Source organism: Cetorhinus maximus, chromosome 2 (assembly GCF_964194155.1).
Source record: "Cetorhinus maximus chromosome 2, sCetMax3.hap1.1, whole genome shotgun sequence".
Taxonomy (NCBI): domain Eukaryota; kingdom Metazoa; phylum Chordata; class Chondrichthyes; order Lamniformes; family Cetorhinidae; genus Cetorhinus; species Cetorhinus maximus.
In genome coordinates this window covers 68294929-68317383 of record NC_135880.1, presented here as the reverse complement: position 1 = coordinate 68317383, position 22455 = coordinate 68294929, and the positions used below count along the sequence as shown (strand labels likewise).

The window sequence follows — 22455 nt, the reverse complement described above, 5'->3', positions numbered from 1 at the left end:
CTATGACTAATATGTATAGGATTTGTAGAATGGACACAGTATGCCACTCATTTCATCCTCAATTTTATCCCCTACAGTCTTGAAGGCATTGAGTTTTTGTGGCATACACCAGTGGCCCTCCATTATGGTGTGTTGCATATGAGTGCCACCTACAAATCCAGGTGATGGCTGTTGGCAAATAATTGAGTGTGGGCACTAACACCTGACACTAGACCTTTCGTTTCTAGTAAGGGTCAATGAATAGCAAATTGGTGTGGAAATCCAGGGTGCTTTTCCCTTCCTTGAACCCAGGGTTATAGAGACATAACCATAGCCACCATTGCCCATAAGATCACTAGGAGGACAGACCTATGATTGGGGAAGCGATGGCGTAGTGTTATTGTTGCTAGACTAATAATCCAGAGACCCAAGGTAATGCTCTGGGAACCTGGGCTCAAATCCCACCACAGCAGATGGTGGAATTTGAATTCAATAAACATCTGGAATTAAAAGCCTGATGATGATCATGAAACCATTGTCTTTTGTTGTAAAAACCCATCTGGCTCATTAGTGCCCTTTAGGGAAGGAAATCTGTTGCCCTTACCTGGTCTGGGCTACATGTGACTCCAGACCCAAAGCAATATGATTGACTCTTACATGCCCTCTGAAATGGCCGAGCAAGCCACTCAGTTGTATCAAACCACTACAAAATCACAAAAAATGAATAAAACCAGACGGATCGACCGAGGCATCGGAAATGACAACGACAAACTCATCTCTGTCAACTCTGTAAAGTTCTCCTTACTAACATCTGGGGGCAAGTGCCAAAATTGTGAGAGCTGCCTCACAGACTAGTCAAGCAACAGCCTGACATAGTCATCCTCACAGAATCATATCTGACAGATAATGTCCCAGACACCATCATCACCATCCCTAGGTATGTCCTGTCCCACCAGAAGGACAGACCCAACAGAGGTGGCGGCACAGTGGTATGCAAAAGCAGGTCAGAGGCTAGGAATCCTGTGGTGAGTAACTCATCTCCTGACTCCCCATCTACAAGTCAGGAGTGTGATGGAATACTCTCCACTTGCCTGGATGAGTGCAGCTCCAACAACACTCAAGAAGTTCGACACCATCCAGGACAAAGCAGCCCGCTTGATTGGCACCCCTTCCACAAACATATTTCTCCCTCCACCACCGACGCACAGTAGCAGCAATGTGTATCATCTCAAGATGCACTGCAGAAATGCAGAAATAAGGTGCTCCTTAGGCAGCACCTTCCAAACCCACGACTGCTACCATCTAGAAGGACAAGGGCAGCAGATACATGGGAACACCACCGCCTGGAAATTGCCCCCCAAGCCACTCTCCATCCTGACTTGGAAATATATCGTCGTTCCTTCACTGTCGCTGGATCAAAATCCTGGAACTCCCTTCCTAGCCGCACTGTGGGTGTACCGACACCACATGGATTGCAACGGTTCAAGAAAGGAGCTCACCACCCCTTCTCAAGGGCAATTAGGAATGGCCTATAAATGCTGGCTCAGCCAGCGACGTCCACATCCCATGAATGAATAAAAAAATGTAAGGAGTCTGAAGGATGCTTCTTTTAAAGTCATACTGACCTCCTGGTCTGCTACCGACTCTTCTGTGTTCCTGGAATTGCCTATCCCCTCTTTTATTATGGGCTTCCATTTCAGCTGGAAGGTGGACCAGATTCCCCCACCACCCCTGTAAGCTACTGTCAGCGATGGCTGATCTGGCTTGAACCATGAAAATGGGGGTTTATGCCTCCCACTAATGTCATTGGCCAGGCATAGCAGCCCCAGCTCCCACTCCTATCTACAACAAAATTGAAAATCATTTCTAATACATTTAGCTTGGATTACATTAAACTATTTGGCATCTTCAGTGCAATATTTCAACCCATTAGCAATTCAAATAAAGAATATAACTGGTGTGGATGCTGTAATATGCAATAACAGTGGCAGGAAAGTGGGTTAATTCCCTAGTCTTCTGTGTATCCAATCTCAGACATGCTACTAAAAGAGGAAGTATGGGAGCTATACATGGAAATCAAAGAAAGGGCTATCTATGGGTTGCTCTTGTCCCCTTCTCCAGTAGTACCTGGGAACATGCCACCTGCCTAGGCCAGCAAAAAACTCAAGGGGATGACAAAGACAATGAAAGAACTTATATCCTCACAAAACAAAAATGCACCCTGCTGATGTTACATTATTTGGATGATAATGTACCATATTCACAAATTCAAATCAAACAACTCAGCACTCAGAATTGATTTTCAACGAGCTGTTTGGATTTGAATGAGCTGGAGTCTCAAATTGCCTAGGAATTTCAGGAAATGAATTAAAAAGAAAATCTCTACAATATTAAAATTCCATGCACTCTTGTTGCTGGACATGCTTCAACATCTCCACTTATTTCTTAATTGTCTCTAGGTCCCTTGGTTGAAATGACTGATCACACTAGCATCTCATACATCCTACTTGTGTTAGACTTATGAGTAGAATGCCATTTCTTTTAAATATATTTTTCCTTTTTATATCCCATATTATTATAGTGTATCTCACATACAAGTGAATTGGTTTGCAATAGCAGTAGGTGATTTTGAAAAATCACCACAAGTTCAAATCTTTTCTAATTGCGTTTTCTCAGAATTTGATATGTCAGTAGTATTACAGTGCTAATGTAGAGAAATGGTATCCTTAGAAGATGGAGCTTCTATTAGAGTCGCTCTACTACCCTTATTTAATGGTGCATCTGAAATATTCTGCTAACCATTATTTTCTTATTTTTGAATATTTCAATGAGAATCATTACTACTGAAGAGAAATAATGTTAGGCACAGATAGAAACTTAAATGATCAACTTAAGAAAATTATATACTTTGGGGCATGAAGAGGAGTCAAAAATATGACATCACAGGTAACCTGATTCTATCAGGAAAATATATTTTATCGGCCCCCACAGTGTGGTATGAGTTATAAGTCAAGGCCACAACAAGAATCCAGGTCTCTCTGTTCCTCTTCACTGCTATTTTGCATTGTTATTGGCTGGCTTACAGAATGTAAGCAGGTTGAGATAATAATTTCTTTCATAAAAATCCAATAGCCAATTTTCAAAATTATACACATTGTTACTGAATTTTATGCTCAACAAGGTGAACAGTACTTGTATTAGAAGCTAGAACTATTTATTAAACTGCTTGCACAATGAGGAATAGTGAAGTGCCGTTTTTATTTCATTTATGAGAGATTTCTTTAAGGAACTGATCACAGGAGTTAGGTGAATAAACTGGGAATTTCTATGTTCTTCCAATGGCTCAATGTACCACATATTAAGATAATGAGATGCACCATCCAAGTGTTTTTTTTTCATTCACGGGACATGGGCCTTGCTGGCTGGGCCAGTATTTATTGCCTATTCCTAGTTGCCCTTGAGAAGAGGGTGGTGAGCTGCCTTCTTGAACCGCTGCAGTCCATGTGGTGTAGGTACACCCACAGTTCTGTTAGGAAGGGAGTTCCAGGATTTTGACCCAGCGACAGTGAAGGAAGAGCACTATATTTCCAAGTAAGGATGGTGAGTGACTTGGAGGGGAACTTCCAGATGGTGGTGTTCCCATCTACCTGCTGCTCTTGTCCTGCTAGATGGTAGTGGTTGTGGGTTTGGAAGGTGCTGTCGAAAGAGCCTTGATGAATTCCTGCAGTGCATCTTGTAAATGGTACACACTGCTGCTACTGTGCGTCGGTGGTGAAGAGAGTGAATGTTTGTGGATGTGGTGCCAGTCAAGCGGGCTGCTTTGTCCTGGATGGTGTCAAGCTTCTTGAGTGTTGTGGAGATGCGCTCACCCAGGCACGTGGGGTGTATTCCATCACACTCATTACTTTTGCCTTGTAGATGGTGGACAGGCTTTGGGGAGTCAGGAGGTGAGTTTCTCGTTGCATGATTCTTAGCCTCTGAACCGCTCTTGTAACCACAGTAATTATTTGGCTGGTCCAGTTCAGTTTCTGGTCAATGGTAACCCCCAGAATGTTGATAGTGACAGTGATGGTAATGCCATTGAACATCAAGGGGCAATGGTTGGATTCTGCCTTGTTGGAGATGATCATTCCCTGACACTTGTGTGGTGTGAATGTTACTTGCCACTTGTCAGCCCAAGCCTGGATATTGTCCAGATTTTGCTGCATTTGGACATGGACTGCTTCAGTATTTGAGGAGTCATGAATCGTGCTGAACATTGTGCAATGATCAATGAACATCCCCACTTCGTACCTTATGATGGAAGGAGGGTCATTGATGAAGCAGCTGAAGATGGCTCGGCTGAGGACACCACTCTGAGGTACTCCAGCAGTGATGTCCTGGAGCTGAGATGACTGACCTCCAACAATCACAACCATCTTCCTTTGTGCTAGGTATGACTCCAACCAGCAGAGAGTTTTCCTCCTGATTCCCATTGACTCCAGTTTTGCTAGGACTCCTTGATGCCACACTCGATCAAATGCTGCATTGATGTCAAGGGCAGTCAGTCTCACCTCACCTTGGGAGTTCAGCTCTTTTGTCCATGTTTGAACCAAGGCTTTAATGAGGTCAGGACCTGAGTGGCCCTGGCGGAACCCAAACTGGGCGTCAGTGAGCAGGTTATTGCTAAGCAAGTGCCATTGATAGCACTGTTGATGACCTCTTTCATTACTTTACTGATGATCGAGAGTAGACTGATGGGGCAGTAATTGGCCTGGTTGGATTTGTCCTGCTTTTTGTGTACACGACATACCTGGGCAATTTTCCACACAGCCGGGTAGATGCCAGTGTTGTAGCTGTACTGGAACAGCTTGGCTAGGGGCACAGCAAATTCTGGAGCACTAATCTTCAGTACTAATGCCGGAATATTGTCAGGGCCCATAGACTTTGCAGTATCCAGTGCCTTCAGCTGTTTCTTGATATCACGTGGAGCGAATCGAATTGGCTGAAGACTGGCATCTGTGATGCTGGGGACCTCCGGAGGAGGCCGAGATGGATCATCCACTTGGCACTTCTGGCTGAAGATTGTTGCAAATGCTTCAGCCTTATCTTTTGCACTGATGTGCTGGGCTCCTCCATCATTGACGATGGGGATATTTGTGGAGCCTCCTTCTCCAGTGAGTTGTTAAATTGTCCACTGCCATTCGTGGCTGGATGTGGCAGGACTGCAGAGCTTAGACCTGATCCATTGGCTGTGGGATCGCTTAGCTCTGTCTATCACTTGCTGCTTATGCTGTTTGGTACGCAAGTAGCCCTGTGTTGTAGCTTCACCAGGTTGACACCTCATTTTTAGGTATGCCTGGTGCTACTCCTGACATGCCGTCCTGCACTCTTCAATGAACCAGGGTTGAACCCCTGGCATTATGGTAATGGTAGAATTAGGGATATGCCAAGCCATGAGATTACAGATTGTGTATGAGTGCAATTTTGCTGCTGCTGATGGCCTACAGCAACTCATGGATGCCCAGCCTTGAGTTGCTAGATCTGTTCGAATTCTATCCCACTTAGCACAGTGGTAGTGCCACACAACATAATGGAGGGTATCCTCAACGTGAAGACGGGATTTTGTCTCCACCGGGACTCTGTGGTGGTCACTCCTACCGATACTGTCATGGACAGATGCATCTGCGGCAGGCAGGTTGGTGAGGATGAGGTCAAGTATGTTTTTCTCTCTTGTTGGTTCCCTCATCACCTATCGCAGACCCAGTCCAGCAGCTATGTCATTTAAGATTCGGCCAGCTCAGCCTGTGGTGGTGCTACCGAGCCACTCTTGGTGAAGGACATTGAAGTCCCCACCCAGACTACATTCGGCGCCCTTGCCACCCCCAGTGCTTCCTCAAGTGGTGTTCAACATGGAGGAGCACTGCTTCATCAGCTGAGGGAGGGCGGTACGTGGTAATCAGCAGGGGGTTTCCTTGCCCATGTTGGACCTGATGCCATGAGACTTCATGGGGTTTGGAGTCGATGTTGAGGATTCCCAGGGCAACTTTCTCCCGACTGTTTACCACTGTGCCACCACCTCTGCTGGGTCTGTCCTGCCGGGGGGACAGGGCATACCCAGAGATTGTGATGGTGGTGTCTGGGACATTATCTGTAAGGTATGATTCCGTGAGTGTGACTATGTCAGGCTGTTGCTTGGCTGGTCTGTGAGACAGCTCTCCCAATTTTGGCATAAGCCCCTAGATGTTAGTAAGGAGGAATTTGCACAGTCGACAGGGCTGAGTTTGCCATTGTCATTTCCGGTGCCTAGGTCGATGCCGGCTGGTCCGTCTGGTTTTATTCCTTTTTATGGACTATTAATTATTCAGAAAACTTGTTTGTGCTGTTTCCAGTTTGGACTCCATCAATCCCTTTAAGAACACATACTGTAGCCACTGGAAACTGCATCATGGTTCTACAACAGGAGTAGGACCCAACTGAAATAAGGCATCTGTCTGTTTGGGCAGCAGTGCTAGCCAACCATTTTGTGGCCCACGGTAGTATTTCACTCTGAAAACTCTGTTTATGCAACTGTGCGCCAGAATTGTAGTTGATACAATATCTGTGATATGAACTTTTTGAATGAAGTTTTAAGCCCTGATTTAATTGTTATTCGAGTTATTATTCTTTTTAAAAATGCATGGCAGATGTGACCGTTGATTTAATAATACCGCTTACTGTGCCTTTACAAGTTCTATTTATGCACAAAGCAAAGTGTTTCAAAATAATACTAAAAAACCTGGAAGTGCAAATCTGTGTGACAAGAAACACTCCTTCATATTCTAGTAAATGGCATGTTGTGTAAAATATGTATTATTTTCAGGAAGGAACAATAAACAATGAGTACTTTTTCAGTAAGAGATTTTATTCTATAAGAAAGCATTGTAATAACATACTGTGTATATTTTGGATCTTTCAAGATCAGAAGGAGCAGAACAGCTCACTTTCACTTGTTTTACCTTTACCGATACAGTTATACGTACACAATTTTAGTTTAGACATTAAAGCATAAAGCGTGGAAGGAAGTTCTTACTGTTCTTACTTAATTTAGACTTTCTTGAGGGTCGAATTCACAAAATCAATTTGCCTACTTTCTCCAAAAATAATCCCAATTCTTGATTCTCTAAAGCAGGCAAATGTTAGTATTGTATATTTTTCATTTAAATAATAACCTCGTATCTTTTTGAATTTTGTACTCAGTGAGTAGTGACCATCACTTGTAGCAAATCATTCTCCATTCCAATAACAAGTTGCATGAACAGATTTCTTTTCATTTCCCCTTACATGTCCCAGCTTATTTTAAGATCATGACCTCCTGCCTTCAATTGACCTACCAGGGAAAATAATTTATCCACGTTTACATTGTCTGTTTCTTGTTTCATTTTGTAAACCTCTAATCAAATTCCGCCCCCACGTCTTCTCAATTCAAAGCAATGAAGCTTTGGTTGTTCTGTCCACTCCTTGTGACTCAGAATTCTCACCTTTGACTGAGTAAATCTGCATTGTATTTTATCCATGGCTATTATATTTGTTCTAATAGTGCGGAGCCCAGTGCTGCATACGATGCTTCAGGTGTGAACTGACCATCATTTTGTAGTGCCATTATAACATTTTTAGTCTACATTAAAATGTGTTATAATGAGGATTGTACTTCTGATGGGGGAGGTGTTGCTGTAGTGGTATTGTCGTTGGACTAATATTCCAGAGGCCCAGGATAATGCACTGTGGATCTGGGTTTGAACCCCACCACAGCAGATCGTGGAATTTGAATTCAATACAAATCTGGAATTAAAAGTCTAGTGATGACCATGAAACCTTTGTCGATTGTTGTAAAAACCCTTCTGGTTCACTAATGTCCTTCAGGGAGGGAAATCTGCTGTCCTTATCTGGTCTGACCTACATGTGACTCCAGACCCACAGCAATGTAGTTGACTCTTAAATGCCTTCTGAACAAGGGCAATTAGGGATGGGCAATAAATGCTAGCCTAGCCAGCAACGCCCACATCCCATGAATAAATTTTTTAAAATGGTGTCATTCTCTCATATTTGTGAAAATGCATTCTAACTTTTTATCATGTTGCCTTAGTCCAGTAAAAGCATATTTTCTGAGTGATTTAACTTTTTTACTGAATGTCACTTTTTCTAACGCAGGAAGGATATTCTTCGATTTTTAGACGCTGAGAGAGATATATCAGTAGTGAAAAGCAGTTTGAAGCCAGGCGACATTATTCATTATGTGCTGGACAGGCGCCGGACTCTCAACATCTCTCACAATTTACACAGTCTTCTCCCGGAAGTGTCCCCTATGAAGAACAAGCGATTCAGTACTTGTGCGGTTGTTGGAAACTCTGGGATTCTCCTGGGTAGTGGATGTGGAAAGGAGATTGACAGTCATGAGTTTGTAATAAGGTAGGACCCTTTCTATAACAGCAAGTTACCACCTTTGCAGTTAACAATGGTTTTCTAAGGCACAGACCTTTGACCTTATGCTTGAGCATAATAGAAACATTGGGGCCAATTTTAATTCTTTGCGACTGGGTGTGTTTTGACTGGGTTAAAATTGATCCATTGTATAAGAGACAAACTTTGTAAGCAAGAAATTCTTTGTTCTAATGCAACATTTTCAATTTTTCCCCTTTGAGTGAAATTTAACGTTTTTTTTCCTTGAAAAAATCTGAAACAAAATGAAAAGAAAATTATGTCTGGTCAAGTGCTTCCTTTCTCAGCTAAAATTACTGGATTGTAGGGCAATGATACAGGTCATTGCAGGTTTCACAGACCGTGCCACATAGTAGTATGAAGCAAGTTCACACATGCTGTCACCTACATGTTAAGTTCCTGACTTTAACTGCACCATTATGGGAAGAGGCAGACTTTCAATCCTCTTGGGGTTGCAGGTTACACAGGCAGATGTCTAGAAAATATAGTAATATGGTTAAGAAAAATAAATCAACGCTTATTAAAATGTTTTAAAAATATAAATGTTTATTTATAAAATGTTTGATATACTCCTCTTTTGCCCTGTTTGATTATTTATTTTATGGGTAAAGATAGAAAGATTGGAAAGTGTTCAATAAGAATGGTAAAGATGCTACCAGCTCTTAAGTCTTTGATCTGTGAAGAGTAACAAAAGGAAGTAAATTTGCTCTTGGTTCAAAAGAAGTTTTTGAAATTATAATGGGAATCTGTAGGGTTGATATAGAAAAATACTCTGACTAATCTGGAGAATAAGAAACAGGCATGTAGTTACATATAAGTTTAAACAGGAGTGAATTACAACTAAGAAAGTAATTATTTCATACTTGGGAACAAATTATTACACTTTGTTAATTATAGTGGAAAACTAGATATGATTAAAAAAGTGAAGTAATGCAGGTAGAAACTGCTGGTGCAGTATTTAGCCATGCTGAGCTTTGCTCTATCTCCACCTCATCAATAATGTATTAACAAACATTAGGAAAGGGTAAGTATACAGCCTATACTTTTTCCATTAAGGGGTTAGTAAGGTCATTAATGATGAATATGTGCAGCATTTAATTTAATGAAACTTAATGCAGAGAAGTGTGAAATGATGCATTTTGGGAAGATGAACGAGGAGGGGCAAAATAAGATAAAAGGTACAATTCTAAACTGGGTGCAGAAGCAGAGGGAAATGTGCACAAATCATTCAAGACGGCTGGGCAGATTGAGAAACACAGTTTATAAGGCATGTGGGATTGTGGGCTCTGTAATTAGAAGCATACAGTTCAAAGCCAGGGAAGTTATGATAAACCTGTATAAAATACTGCTTTGGCCTCAACTAGCATATTGTGTGCAGTTCTGCACACCCGACTTTAGGAAAGATGTGAAGGCATTAGAAGGAGTACAAAAAAGATTTACGAGAACAGTTCCCAGGATGAGGAACTTCAGTTAGGTGGATAGATTGAAGAAGCTGCGGCCATTCTCCTTGAAGATGAGAAGGTTGAAAGAAGATTTGAAATCATAAGGAGTCTGGCCAGAGTAGATAGGGAGAAACTGTTCCCTTTGGAGGAAGGATTGAGAACCAAAGGACACTGATTTAAGGTGATTGGCAAAAGAAGCAACAGTGACAAAAGGAAAATCATTTTTTCCTAACAGCACTGTGGGTGTTCCTACACCACATGGACTGCAGTGGTTCAAGGAGGCAGATCACCACCACCATCTCAAGGGCAATTAGGGATGGGCAATAAATGCTGGCCCAACCAGCAAAGCTCACATCCCATGAACGAATAAAAAAAGAAGAAAAATAATATTTATGGAATGAGTGGTTAGGATCTAGAATACACTGCCTGAGCATGTGATGCAGGCAGATTCAATCATGGCTTTCGAAAGAGAATTGGGAAATTACCTGAATGAAAAAAATTGCAGGTATATGGGGAAAAGGCTGGCAAGTGGGACTAGGTGAGTTGCTTTTGCAGAGAACTGGCACCAATGCGATGCTTTGAACACCTCCCACCCACCCCCAATGCTGTAACCATTCTTTGATTTCATAGCTGCATAGTCAGACTGAAAAATGAGTATTTTACAAAAGCAAAATATCATGAATGCTGCAAATCTGAAATAAAACAGAAAATGCTGGAAATACTCAGCAGGTCTGGCAACACCTGTGTAGAGAAAACAGTTAATGTTTTATGTCTGTGTCCTTTCATTAGAACTAGGAAAAGATATAAATGTAATAGTCTTTGAGCAAAGGAAAAGGAGAAAGGTGGAAAGAAGAACACGAGCAGAGGCTAGGCAAAGCTCATAAATCCATTCAGTTAAATGCTAAAAAGGGACAGTTTGGTACTGAAGAGGTGTGAATCAATGAAATAAGTAGACTTTTCTAACATTCTTGCGCTTGCCTTGTTAATCAAAACTGTGGTGCATCCCCTGGGAGAAAGAGAGGAAAAGCAAAACAATTTTTAAAAAATTGATTGACCTAATTAGCAAGCCAATGGATTTGGGTATAACGTCCCCAATAATTGAAGCTGTGTTCAAGACCTGATTTTGGAGTTAACTATGACCTTTCATTTGTGAAAACCATGGGTTATATTTTCAACTTGCTGGCTGGACGCAAAGCTGCTGTTGTGGATCAACTGACCATTGTAGAAATCACCTTATTTTTCCTTCAATTGGTTTTAATGCAAAAAAGGAATCTGTAGTTTTTATAACAGACAGCTGATCACCTTGGTTACATGAATACAGAAAATATACAGAGTGTAAATGTCCCTGCTACACAACGTTATTCTTGTTACGAAATTCTTGATAGTTTAAAAGTGGCTAATTCTTTAACCTTCACATCATGCATCGTACACATAAGCGTTGGAAACTTACTCTAAGTGCAGTAAAGTTAAAAGCAAAGAGCAGTTAGCTGACAGGACCCTAACAAATAATAGTTCTTTAACAAAACCTGAAATGTTTCTTCCAAACTGTAAGTATGTCATGGGAGAATTTCACTAGCCTGCACATGGCTTAGTCGCTCATGGCAAAGGGGAAATGTGACTTAATCTGCATGTTACCTCAGTTGAGGAATATCAGATCTCACTCTGATTTACCTAGGCAGTGCACATAGGAAAGCAATTGCTTTGAAGGATGGAATAGCAAATAGGAAGCTATAATTCATAGTAGTCTTACATCTCTTTGTAATAAGGAGGAGTCTTGCAGCTGCAAATGGAGGTAAGGCCCAGGGCCGGAGGGGAGGGAGGTGGTGTTGGGGAGGGGGTGTGATCTTGATGGAGAGGCTGGGAGGGGGAGGGCGAACCCGTGGGGGAATGTTACAGATGGGAGAGATGTGGGATAATTTTTCCCTTTTTCCCGCATCTCAACTGATGTAATTTTGAGAAGAGGTATTTTAACCCTTTGACCACTGTGACTTTTAAGAACAGATACGAAACAGGCTTTCTGGTAAGTTTAAATCAAAAGACAGAATAAACGTTTATTTCTCACAACACCCAAAAATGTGCACAGCACAGCTCCCCATTCACCCAGACACACACACCCATGCAAGAAAACATGACTTCCAAAGATGTAACAAGCACTTGGATTACTTGAAGTCCCAAAAGTCAGTATTATTTTGTTCCTCTACGAAAGTTGTCAAAGTGTTGCAGGCGTGGAAATTCTCTTTCAGTTCATTGAAGAAGAAAAAAATGAGGGTCAGAGGTTTCTGGTGATGAATTCACAATGATACACCAAGCAATAGTAGGTTTCTGGCTTTTCCAGTCGAAAGCTGTGGCCGAGCCCATGTAATCAAAATTACAATCCGCAGGCACTTCTCTGCCTGAGATGACTTTTTCAAGGCAGGGAGTATTTTACGGCCACCTGCTGCCTGCAAACCTGCCAGTGGGTGACCGCAAAATTCTGCTTATAGTCTAATATATTTAGAAATAAACTAAAGAACTATATTGTGTGAAACCAGGAAGCATTTTTCTATTAGAGATTGATGTATAAACTCGAGGCGATGAAAATAGTTTAATCTGAAAATGAAGTGTGTGCATGTTGATCAACAAATGATTCTATAAATTATTTTTTGATAGAGCATTGAGGGATTTGGAGGCAAGGCAGGTAAATGGAGTTAAACAATGATCACATAGAATGACAGAACAGGGTCAAGGGCCTGAAAGGCTTTCTCTGTTTCAGTTATTCTGTTCACCCAGTGGGAAGGAATGCTTGAAAGAAGTGTGTCTCACAGATACACTGCAGTGCTAATTCCCTAGCCCATGTTTGCTTTGAGTGCAGTTTCCTAATGTTACCCTCATACATCTACTTTACTGAAATAGTTTCATGGTGATGTTAAGCTGCAGACCCTATTCCACACCCCCCTGGATGATTGGAATGAACTGTCATTTAAGATCACACACTTTTCATTCAGACACTTCTATTTATTCTTGACAGAGCTTGCCATACAAACATACAAATTAGGAGCAGGAGTAGGCCATTTGGCCCCTCGAGCCAGCTCTTACATTTGATAAGATCATGGCTGTTTTTATTATGGCCTCAACTCTACTTTCCTGTCTACCCCCTATACTCTTTGACTCCCTGGTCAGTCAAGAATCAGTTTAACCCAGCCTTAAAAATATTCAATGACCCAGCCTCCACTGCTCTCTGGGGAAGAGAATTCCACAGACTAACGACCCTCTGAGAGAAAAACATTCTCTTCATCCTTGTCTTAAATGGGAGACCCCTTATTGTTAAACTGCATCCCCTAATTCTAGTCTCTATCATAAGGGACTTAAGAGGCTATTGGCTCTTCTGGTCATCCTTTTCTTGCTGTGAGTTCTTGTTGCTCACAGTCTCACTACAGCCTGAAGAGTATCCCAAACTTTAGCTTCACTAAACTTCTGTTTCGCAATTTTAAATGTACATGAAAACGCAGGACAGATTTGCTTTCATAATATAATGTATACTGAAATATGGTTAAAAACATTAATTGTGGTTCTTACAATTGCAACCAAAGCTGTGGCTCAGTCTGTTATAACTAGTAATTGAAAAAGTTTAATTATATTGCTGAAAAGAGAGACATGTTGCCAATGCTTTTCGTCTTGCACTTATAAGGACAAACGCAAGAATGCCAAATTTCAAACGATCACAACAATTTATACTACAGGAGAAAAGGGTGCTGATTGGTTGGCAGGTTGACTTTGGCTGAGGCGTTGCCATGAAGAAAACAACAGGGAACTGTAGGCTCCCTAAGTTCCCGGGTAATTCAAAAACGGTGCAAAGCTTGAACATATTTCTTTTGTTTGCAGAGGACATGTCCCTGCGTATGAATGTATGCCTAGCAAAACTGGAGTCAGTGGGAATCAGGGGGAAATTCTCTGCTGGTTGGAGTCGTACCTAGCACAAAGGAAGATGGTTATGGTTGTTGGAGGTCAGTCATCTCTGCTTCAGGGGAGGCGATGGCATAATGGTATTGTCATTGGACTAGTAATCCAGAGACCAGGGTAATGCTCTGGGGGCCTGGGTTCAAATCCCACCATTCAAATTCAATAAGAAACTGGAATTAAAAGTCTAATGATGACCATGAAACCATCGTTGATTGTTGTAAAAACCCATCTGGTTCATTAATGGCCTTTAGGGAAGGAACTTACCTGGTCTGGCCTACATGTGATTCCAGACCCTGCAAGGTGGTTGACTCTTAAATACCCTCTGAACTAGGGATGGGTAATAAATGCTGACCTGGCCAGCGATGCGCACATCCCAACAAATAAATTTCTTAAATCACTGCAGGAGTTCCTCAGGGTAGTGTCCGCAGCCCAACCATCTTCAACTGCTTCATCAATGACCTTCCTTTCATCTTAAGGTCAGAAGTGGGGATGTTTTCTGATGATTGCACAATGTTCAGCACCGTTCGTGATGACTCAGATTCTGAAGCAGTCCTTGTCCAAATGCAGCAAGACCTGGACAATATCCAGGCTTGGGCTGACAAGTGGCAGGTAACATTTGCGCCACACAAGAGTCAGGCAATGACCATCTCCAACAAGAGAGGATCCAACTGTCACCCCTCGACATTCAATGACATTACCATCATTGAATCCCCCACTATCAATGTCTTGAGGGTTACCATTGACCAGAAATTGAACTGGACTAGCCGTATAAATACCTTGGCTACAAAAGCAGGTCAGAGGCTAGGAATCGTGCGACGAGTAACTCACCTCCTGACTCCCCAAAGCCTGTCCACCATCCACAAGGCACAAGTCAGGAGTGTGATGGAATACTCCCCCCTTGCCTGGATGAGTGCAGCTCCCACAACACTGAAGAAGCTTGACACCATCCAGGACAAAGCAGCCTGCTTGATTGGCACCACATCCACAAACATTCACTCCCTCCACCATCGACGCACAGTAGCAGCAGTGTGTACCATCTACAAGATGCACTGCAGGAATTCACCAAGGCTCCTTTGACAGCACCTTCCAAACCCGTGAGCACTACCATCTAGAAGGACAAGGGCAGCAGATAGATGGGAACACCACCACCTGGAAGTTCCCCTCCAGGCCACTCATCATCCTGTCTTGGAAATATATCGCTGTTCCTTCAATGTCGCTGGGTCAAAATCCTGGAACTCTCTCCCTAACAGCACTGTGGATGTACCTACACCAGATGGACTACAGCGGTTCAAGAAAGCAGCTCACCACCACCTTCTCAAGGGCAACTAGGGATTGGCAATAAATGCTGGCTCAGTCAGTGAAGCCCGCATCCCATGAATGAATTAAAAAACACTTGTAGCAGGCGTAAATGAGCCATGTTACAAGCTCGGTGAATTATCTTAAATTGATTGTTAATGTATCTATTCTCGATTTCAGGATTTCTGCCCAATTGTGGAATCACATCTAACAGTAGACGTTTTGGGTTTTGCAAGCATGGGCTGGTTGAGTATGGCCTGTACTCTGCCTGTTACGAACAACCAAAGGAACATGCTGTTTGATTCAATCAGCCAATTGCTGGGATATACGGCCTATGTACCTGACATCGCACTGACACTGAATTCACATACGATGTTGCTCAATTGTGTGGTAGGCAACATGTCTTTTTGCACTGATGACAGCATCTTGTTAGTGGAAAATACCAATCATAGTGCAGCGTAAAATGGCTTCCTTAACCTTCTGGTCAGGTTTTTGAGATACTCTGCCTTTCCAGGGTAATTTGAGATAGAGCAGGCATTTTTCAGGTTTGAAAGTGGCTGCCTTTGGCCATTTGCTTACCTTGTGAGCTTGACACAGAAAAAGAGCACATCAAAGCTACCCTGCGGGACATGGCTATCGTAATCAGATCATTGTTCATGGTGTATCGCGCAGACTCACAAATGGGCCAATGTTGCTGCTGAGGAAGCCTTGGGAGCTTGCTGCAAGGAAATATGCTTAGGTACTCTGGTGAGTGTGAATGTTTAATCTATGGGCTGCCAATCAAGTGGACTGTTTTGCCTTGATGGTGCTGAGTTCCTTGAATGTTGTTTCAGCTCATCAATCCAGGCAAGTGTTCCATCACTTTCCTGGCTTGTGCCTTGTGGTGGTGGGAAAGCTTTGGCATGTGAGGAAGTGAGTCAATCACAGCAGAATTCCCAGCCTCTACCCTGCTTTTGTAAACAAAGTATTTGTACCAGTACAGCTGGTACAGTTGAGGTTCTGGTCAGTGGTACTGAAAGCAGGCAATATCGTAATGATAATGCTGGTGAATGTTAAGAGGGGCTGATTAAGTTTTCCTTTGTCGAAGATGGTCATTGTTTGCCTCTTGTATAGTGCAAATGTTACTTGACACTTAACAGGCCAAACCTGAACATTGTCCAGGTCTTGCTGCATGCAAACACAGACTGTTTCATTATCTGAGGAATTGCAAATTAAGCTAAATGCAGCAATCATCAGCCAACAGCTCCCACCTCTGACCATATCATGGAGGGAAGATCACTGATGAAGATAATTGGGCGTGAGACGCTGTGCTGAGGAACTTCTCCAGTGATGTGCTGGGGCTGCAATTATTGGCCTCCAACAATGATAACATTGTGCTAGGCATAACTCTAGGCAGGCAAGAGCTTTTCCCCGATCCCCCTGACTTCATTTTACAATTGCTGCTTGGTGAAGCCAGTCACTCTCACTTTATCTCTGCAATTTAGCTCTTGTGTCCATGTTTGGACCAAGTCTGTAACGAGGTCTGGAGCTAAGTGGCCCGAGTGGAACTCAAACTGTAAATCAGTGTGTAGGTTGTTGGTGAGCAAGTATCATGTGACAGTACTATTGGCAACTCCTTTTCATAGCTTTGCTGAAAATTGACAGAAGGTTGATAGGACAGAAATTGGCTGAGTTGGATTTTTCTTGCTTTTTGGGACAGGGTATACTGTAACATTTTCCACAGTATTAGGGGTAAAGGCTAGTGTTATAGCTGTCCTGGAATAGCTTGGCTAGAAGCATGGATGGCTCTGAAATGCAGGTTTACAGCACTACAGCTGGGATGTTGTTGGGACCCATAGCGTTGGCTGTATCCTGGCACTGACCGTTTATTGGTTTCATCTGGAGTAAATCATATTAGCAGAAGGCAGTGGGGACCTCAGGAGGAGGCTGAGATAGATTATCCACTCAGCGGCTGGGATTTTCCGTGCCCACCGGTGTTGGGTGTGTTGGTGGCGTGAGCGGACAACATGGCGCGATTGGTTTCACGACGATGTGAAACCAGTTTGCGATCGTTCGCTCAGCCCACCGATGGTGGGCCATGTTCCTCGCCATCGGGCATTGGGAGCCTCATTGTAATACATCAGCATATCATTATTAGGCCATCCCGCCGGAATCGTGCCCCCTACTCGATCGTCTGTCCATGTCAGCGGGAAACACACCGACGTGTTTCACAACAGCGCATAGGCGACGCGCACTTGGCGGGCTGAACTTCGCTCAGGACTTCAAGGTTTGTTTACCTACCTTGCTTCGTTTAGCACTCACAGTCATCAGTGCCAGGCTTCACAGGCAGCACCACATCACTTTAGGGGGAGCTCACAGGCAGGTCTCAACCTACCAGATCAGCCATATGTGGGTGGCTTTTCAATGGCTGCAAGGCTAGGGCTTATTTTTCAAAGGGGGAGAAGTGGCCTCAGGCAAGGGAAGAGGCTGCAGGATGAGGGCTGTACTGCGGAAGAAGGGTATCCCAGGGTGTGTGTGGGGCACATGTTGATCTGTGTAAGCGGCCTCAAGATGGTGAGGGCAGAGCAGGCAATCTCCAGAGGAGACGAGGCCAGGTGGACATGTGAGGGTATGTATGTGAGAATGGGTGGTGATGTCCCTTGAGCTGGCAGTGAGTGAGATACCAGTGAATGTGTGATGGGCTTGAGTGTGTGAGTTTAGAGTGATGAGATGGCTGCCACACCCTGGCTGCACGGTTGAGATCATTCATCGTCTATCTGCATTGGATGGCCAACCTCTTCTGTGCAGCATTGGCACTGTCCGCCACTGTAATTGCCACCAAGCCGGGGTGGTAATGTAGCTGCTCCTCCTGCAGCCAGAGAGGGGTTAGAGGACATCACAACGGGCCTGCAAGGTGCCCAAAGGGCGCTGGAGGGCTGCAGTCTCCTTGTCTTTTGGGGCCATATCTTCTTTGCTGCAGTCCTGGGCTGGAAGCACTGAGCGCAGCTGTACTTTAAATGTGGTGCCTGGTGTGATGAAGCAGCGAGGTGGCTACGTGGCAGACAAAACGGAGCCTGCCCGCCATGGAAACAGTATGTTTCCCAGGAATGCATAAATAATGTGGCGGGTATGGGACAATACGGCGTGAAAACCCGCCATTGCAGTAAAACGTCATTTTACCCGCCCACTACTGCACTCAGTGCAAATCTGAGACGATTCCACCCAACATTTCTGGTTCCGGCCACTTCAGCTTTTGCACTTGTGCTAGGCGCCGCTATCATTGAGGAGGGGGCAGTTCATGGAGCCTTCTCTTTTGTTTAGTTCTGAATTGTCCACCCCTATTCATGACTGGATGTGGCAGGACTGCAAAGCTTTTGTCTGATCCATTTGATGTGGGATCGCTTAGCACTGTCTAGAGTATGCTCCTTCTGGTTAACACATGCTTAATATTTATATTTCCTGTGTTGTAGCTTTACCAAGTTGGCACCACATTTACAAGTAAGCCTTTTGCTGCTCCTGGCGTGCTCCCCTACATGTCTCACTGAACTAATGTTGGTTATCTGACTTGAGAATAGAAACATGGAAAGATTTATGGCACAAAAGGAGGTCATTGGGTCCATCAGGCGAGAAAGAGCTATGCAGCCTGATCCCACCATCCCCCACTTGGCTCGTAGCCCTGTAGGTGCATCAAGTAAATATTCAACTGCTTTTTAAATGCAGCACGTGTTTCTGTCTCTACCATCCCTTCAGGCAGTGAGATCCAGACCCCACCGTCTGATGGGTGAAAAAATTACTCCTCAACTCCTTTCTAACCGTTCTTCCAAAACATTAAATCTCTCCCCTGATTCTTGTCCTTTCTGCTATTGAAAAATGTCCTTCCTACACAATTTAGGTCCCTCATAATTTTGTCACCTCAATGTCCCCTCAGCCTCCTCTGTTCCAAAGAAAACAGTACCAACTTACCCAGTCTTTCCTCAGAGCTAAAGTCCTTCAGTCCCGGGAACATCCTTATAAATCTCTCTCTCTCTAGTGCAATCCCATCCTTCCAGTTTTTTTTATTCTTTCATGGGATGTGGATATCACTGACAAGGCCAGCTTTTACTGCCCATCCCTAATTGTCCTTGAAATTAGTGGCTTGCTAGGCCATTTTAGAGGGCATGTGGGAGTCAGCAACATTGCTGTGGTAGACCAGACTGGATAAGGATGGCAGATTTCCTTCCCTGAAGGGCATTAGTGAACCAGATGGGATTTCACAACCATTGCTGATAGTTTCCTGGTCACCATTACTGAGATTAGCTTTCAATTCCAGATTTATTAACTGAATTCAAATTCCACCAGCTGCCCAGAGCATTTATCTGGGCCTCTGAATTACTAGTTCAGTGATATTACTACTATGCTACCATCTCCCTATCTGGAGATAGTAATAAGGTACTGTACACAGTACTCTAGCTGTCGTCTAACTGGTGTTTTAGAGTTAAAGGAAAAAAGACCTACATTTATATAGTGCCTTTCAAGACCACTGAATGTCCCAAAGTGCTTTACAGCCAATGAAGTGTTTTGAAGTGCAGTTATTCTTGTAATGTAGGAAGCGCGGAAGCCAATTTGTGCACAGCAAGCTCCCATAAAATTCAATATGATAATCTATTTTTATGATGTTTATTGAAGGATAAATATTGGTCAGGATGCCAGGAAATCTCCCTTCCTCTTCTTTGAAATAGTGCAATGGGATCCTTTGTGTCTATCTGAGGAGACAGATGGGGCGTAGGTTTAAAGTCTCATCCAAAATTTGACAACTTCAACAGCGCAGCACTCCCTTAGTACTGCACTGGAGTGACAGCCTAGATTTTTGTGCTCAATGTTTTCCTGGAGTGGGACTTAAACTCATAACCTTCTGGTTCAAAGGTGAAAGTGCTACCAACCGAGCCACAGTTGACTGTTAACTGAAGGAAGAAAGCATCTCCTATGGTGGCACTGGCCCAGCTGATTGTGGTCTCAGCTGTTGCAATGTTTTTCTATTCCAGTGGAAGAAATAGTGGTTTGGACAATGCCAAAACATTGGCTCATTTGGATCCAACTTAAGCTTACGTGACTACTGGAAGTTTTTGTGACATCTTGGTATTCAACTTTCTCTTACAAAAACTTTACAACACAGTTTTCCTTCTCAATGGGAATTGAGACTATCCTTGTCTGGTGAAAGTACCCTTGTGTGGGCTACACAAAGTTCTAGCATAACTTCTCTGCTTTCATACTCTAGGCCTTGACCAATAAAGCAAAGTATCCATTGTGCTTTTTTGACCACCTTTATCTACCTGTCTTGTTACCTTTAGGGATCTGTGGACATGCTCTCTAAGATCCCTCTGTTCCTCTACACTTCCCAGAATCCTACCATTTATTGTGCATCCCCTTGCCTTGTTTTCCCTCCCTATGCACATTACCTCACACTCCTCCAAATTGAATTCAATTTGCCATTTTTCTGACCAGCCATTGATACCTTCTTACAATTGACAGCTTTCTTCCTCGCTACTAACTACACGGTCAATTTCCATATAATCTGCAAACTTTTTAATCATGCCCTCTATATTTAAGATTAACTCGTTGATATGAGCCACAAACAGCAAGGAACCCGTACTGAACCCTACACAATCCCACTATCCACAGCCTTCCAGTCACAAAAACACCTGTTGACCATCATCCTTTGTGTCTTGCCACTGACTCAATTTTGGAACAGCTTTCCACTTTTCTATGGGCTTATAAATAGTAAAATGATAATAAGAAAAGGGGAGAGGCTGGTTAGAGGCCAAAAAGGAGACCTACGCTTGGAGGCAGAAGGCATGGTTGATGTACTGAATGAGCACTTTACATCTGTCTTTACCAAAGAAGCGGATGCTGCTAAAGCTGTAGTGACTGAGAAGGCAGTTTAGAGACTAGTTGGGACAAAAGTTCATAAATGTGGAGGTTTTAGAAAGGCTAACTGTACTTAAAGTTGATAAATCACCTGCACTGCATGCTGTGCATCTGAGGACATTGAGGGAAGTAAGGGTGGAAACTGCAAAGGCAGTGACCATAAGCTTTCAATCCAATCCAATCCAGGGGTGGTTCTAGAGGACTGTAGAATTGTAAATGTTACAGCTTGTTCAAAAAAAGGGTGTAAGGATAAACCCAACAACTACCGAGCAGTCAGTTTAACACCAGTGGGAGAAAGCTTTTAGAAACAATAACCTGGGACAAAATTAACAGTCACTTGAATTTAATTAAGAAAAGCCAACAAAGATTTGTTAAAGGTGAATTGTATCTAATTAACTTGATTGTGTTTTTTGATGAGGCAACAAGGTTAATAAGGATAATGAGATGGATGTGTATTTGGACTTTGAAAAGAAGATAAGGTACCGCATAATTGGCGTGTTGGCAAATTTGAAGCCCATGGAATAAAAGGAACATACCCCTCACTCGACCATCTCGGCGACAGCGGAACCAGTGGTGAGAGGTGAAAGCCTCTATACAAAGCTATGGGCCTAGTGCTGGAAAATGGGATTAGAATAGTTAGGTACTTGTTTGACTGGTACAGACTCGATGGGCCGAAGGGCCTTTTTCTGTGCTGTAGACCTCTAGGACGGGATTGTTTCAAAACCTTTTAGCGTTTTGTAAGACGTTTCTGACCCAAGATTATCTTTAACGGCACCAGCTTCTTAAATAGATAACACTGTAACCATGCAGACTAACTACAGAAGAGGAACAGAATCTTTTCCATTTTTCTTTTGTTTATCCTTTTTCTCCTTTAAAACAGCCTCAAGTTCTGATGTTTGCTACTTGATCAAATTTGAAAGAAACCATCAGTAAAATGTGTCTTTAATTTGAATTTTAGTCGTACTTCTTTAAGTCTGCTACCAATGTTTTGAAAAGTCCAAATTGGATTTCTGCCAGACTTCTTCAAGACTTAAGGCTTATCTTTGTGTTTTGGGAAACAAACTGTAGAGCCTTTTTATAGCTGTATAAGTACATGTTAATTCATACTTAAAGTCAAGTTTTCATCCAGTAACTTTGTGTTCATGAAGAACACCCTGCTTTAACAATGACTTGATAGTGTTTTGAATTTTCAGCTGGGTAAGAGTATGGCTTCATGGTGAGAAGTAAGAATCGTGAAAGTTGGTGGTGGTGCAATGTAGTGTTTGACCGCAGTTTGCCTGGTAATTCACAAGTACCTCATATTAACCCTGAATGTTAGAGTATAAGATAGGTATTATAAATTGTTTTATCTTTTTGGCCTTGTATAGTTAAGTTTATTTTTATTTGTTCAAAATCTGTGGAATCTTGTGGTTTTATTCACTTAGCAAGTGTCTTGAATCTCAAACCTTGTCTACTTTAA

General features: G+C 42.9%; 1 protein-coding gene across 2 annotated transcripts in view; it reads left to right on the top strand.

Annotated features, from left to right (window-relative positions):
* st8sia4 (ST8 alpha-N-acetyl-neuraminide alpha-2,8-sialyltransferase 4) overlaps nucleotides 1–22455 on the top strand; it is a 69627-nt gene that overhangs the window by 5314 nt on the left and 41858 nt on the right. For both annotated transcript variants that reach the window (XR_013579845.1, XM_078565864.1), the window contains exon 3: nucleotides 8149–8406. Coding sequence is in view for 1 of the 2 variants with exons in the window: in XM_078565864.1 (XP_078421990.1) it covers nucleotides 8149–8406 (258 nt within the window). In the remaining variant the exon portion in view is untranslated. The remainder of the gene's footprint in view (nucleotides 1–8148; nucleotides 8407–22455) is intronic.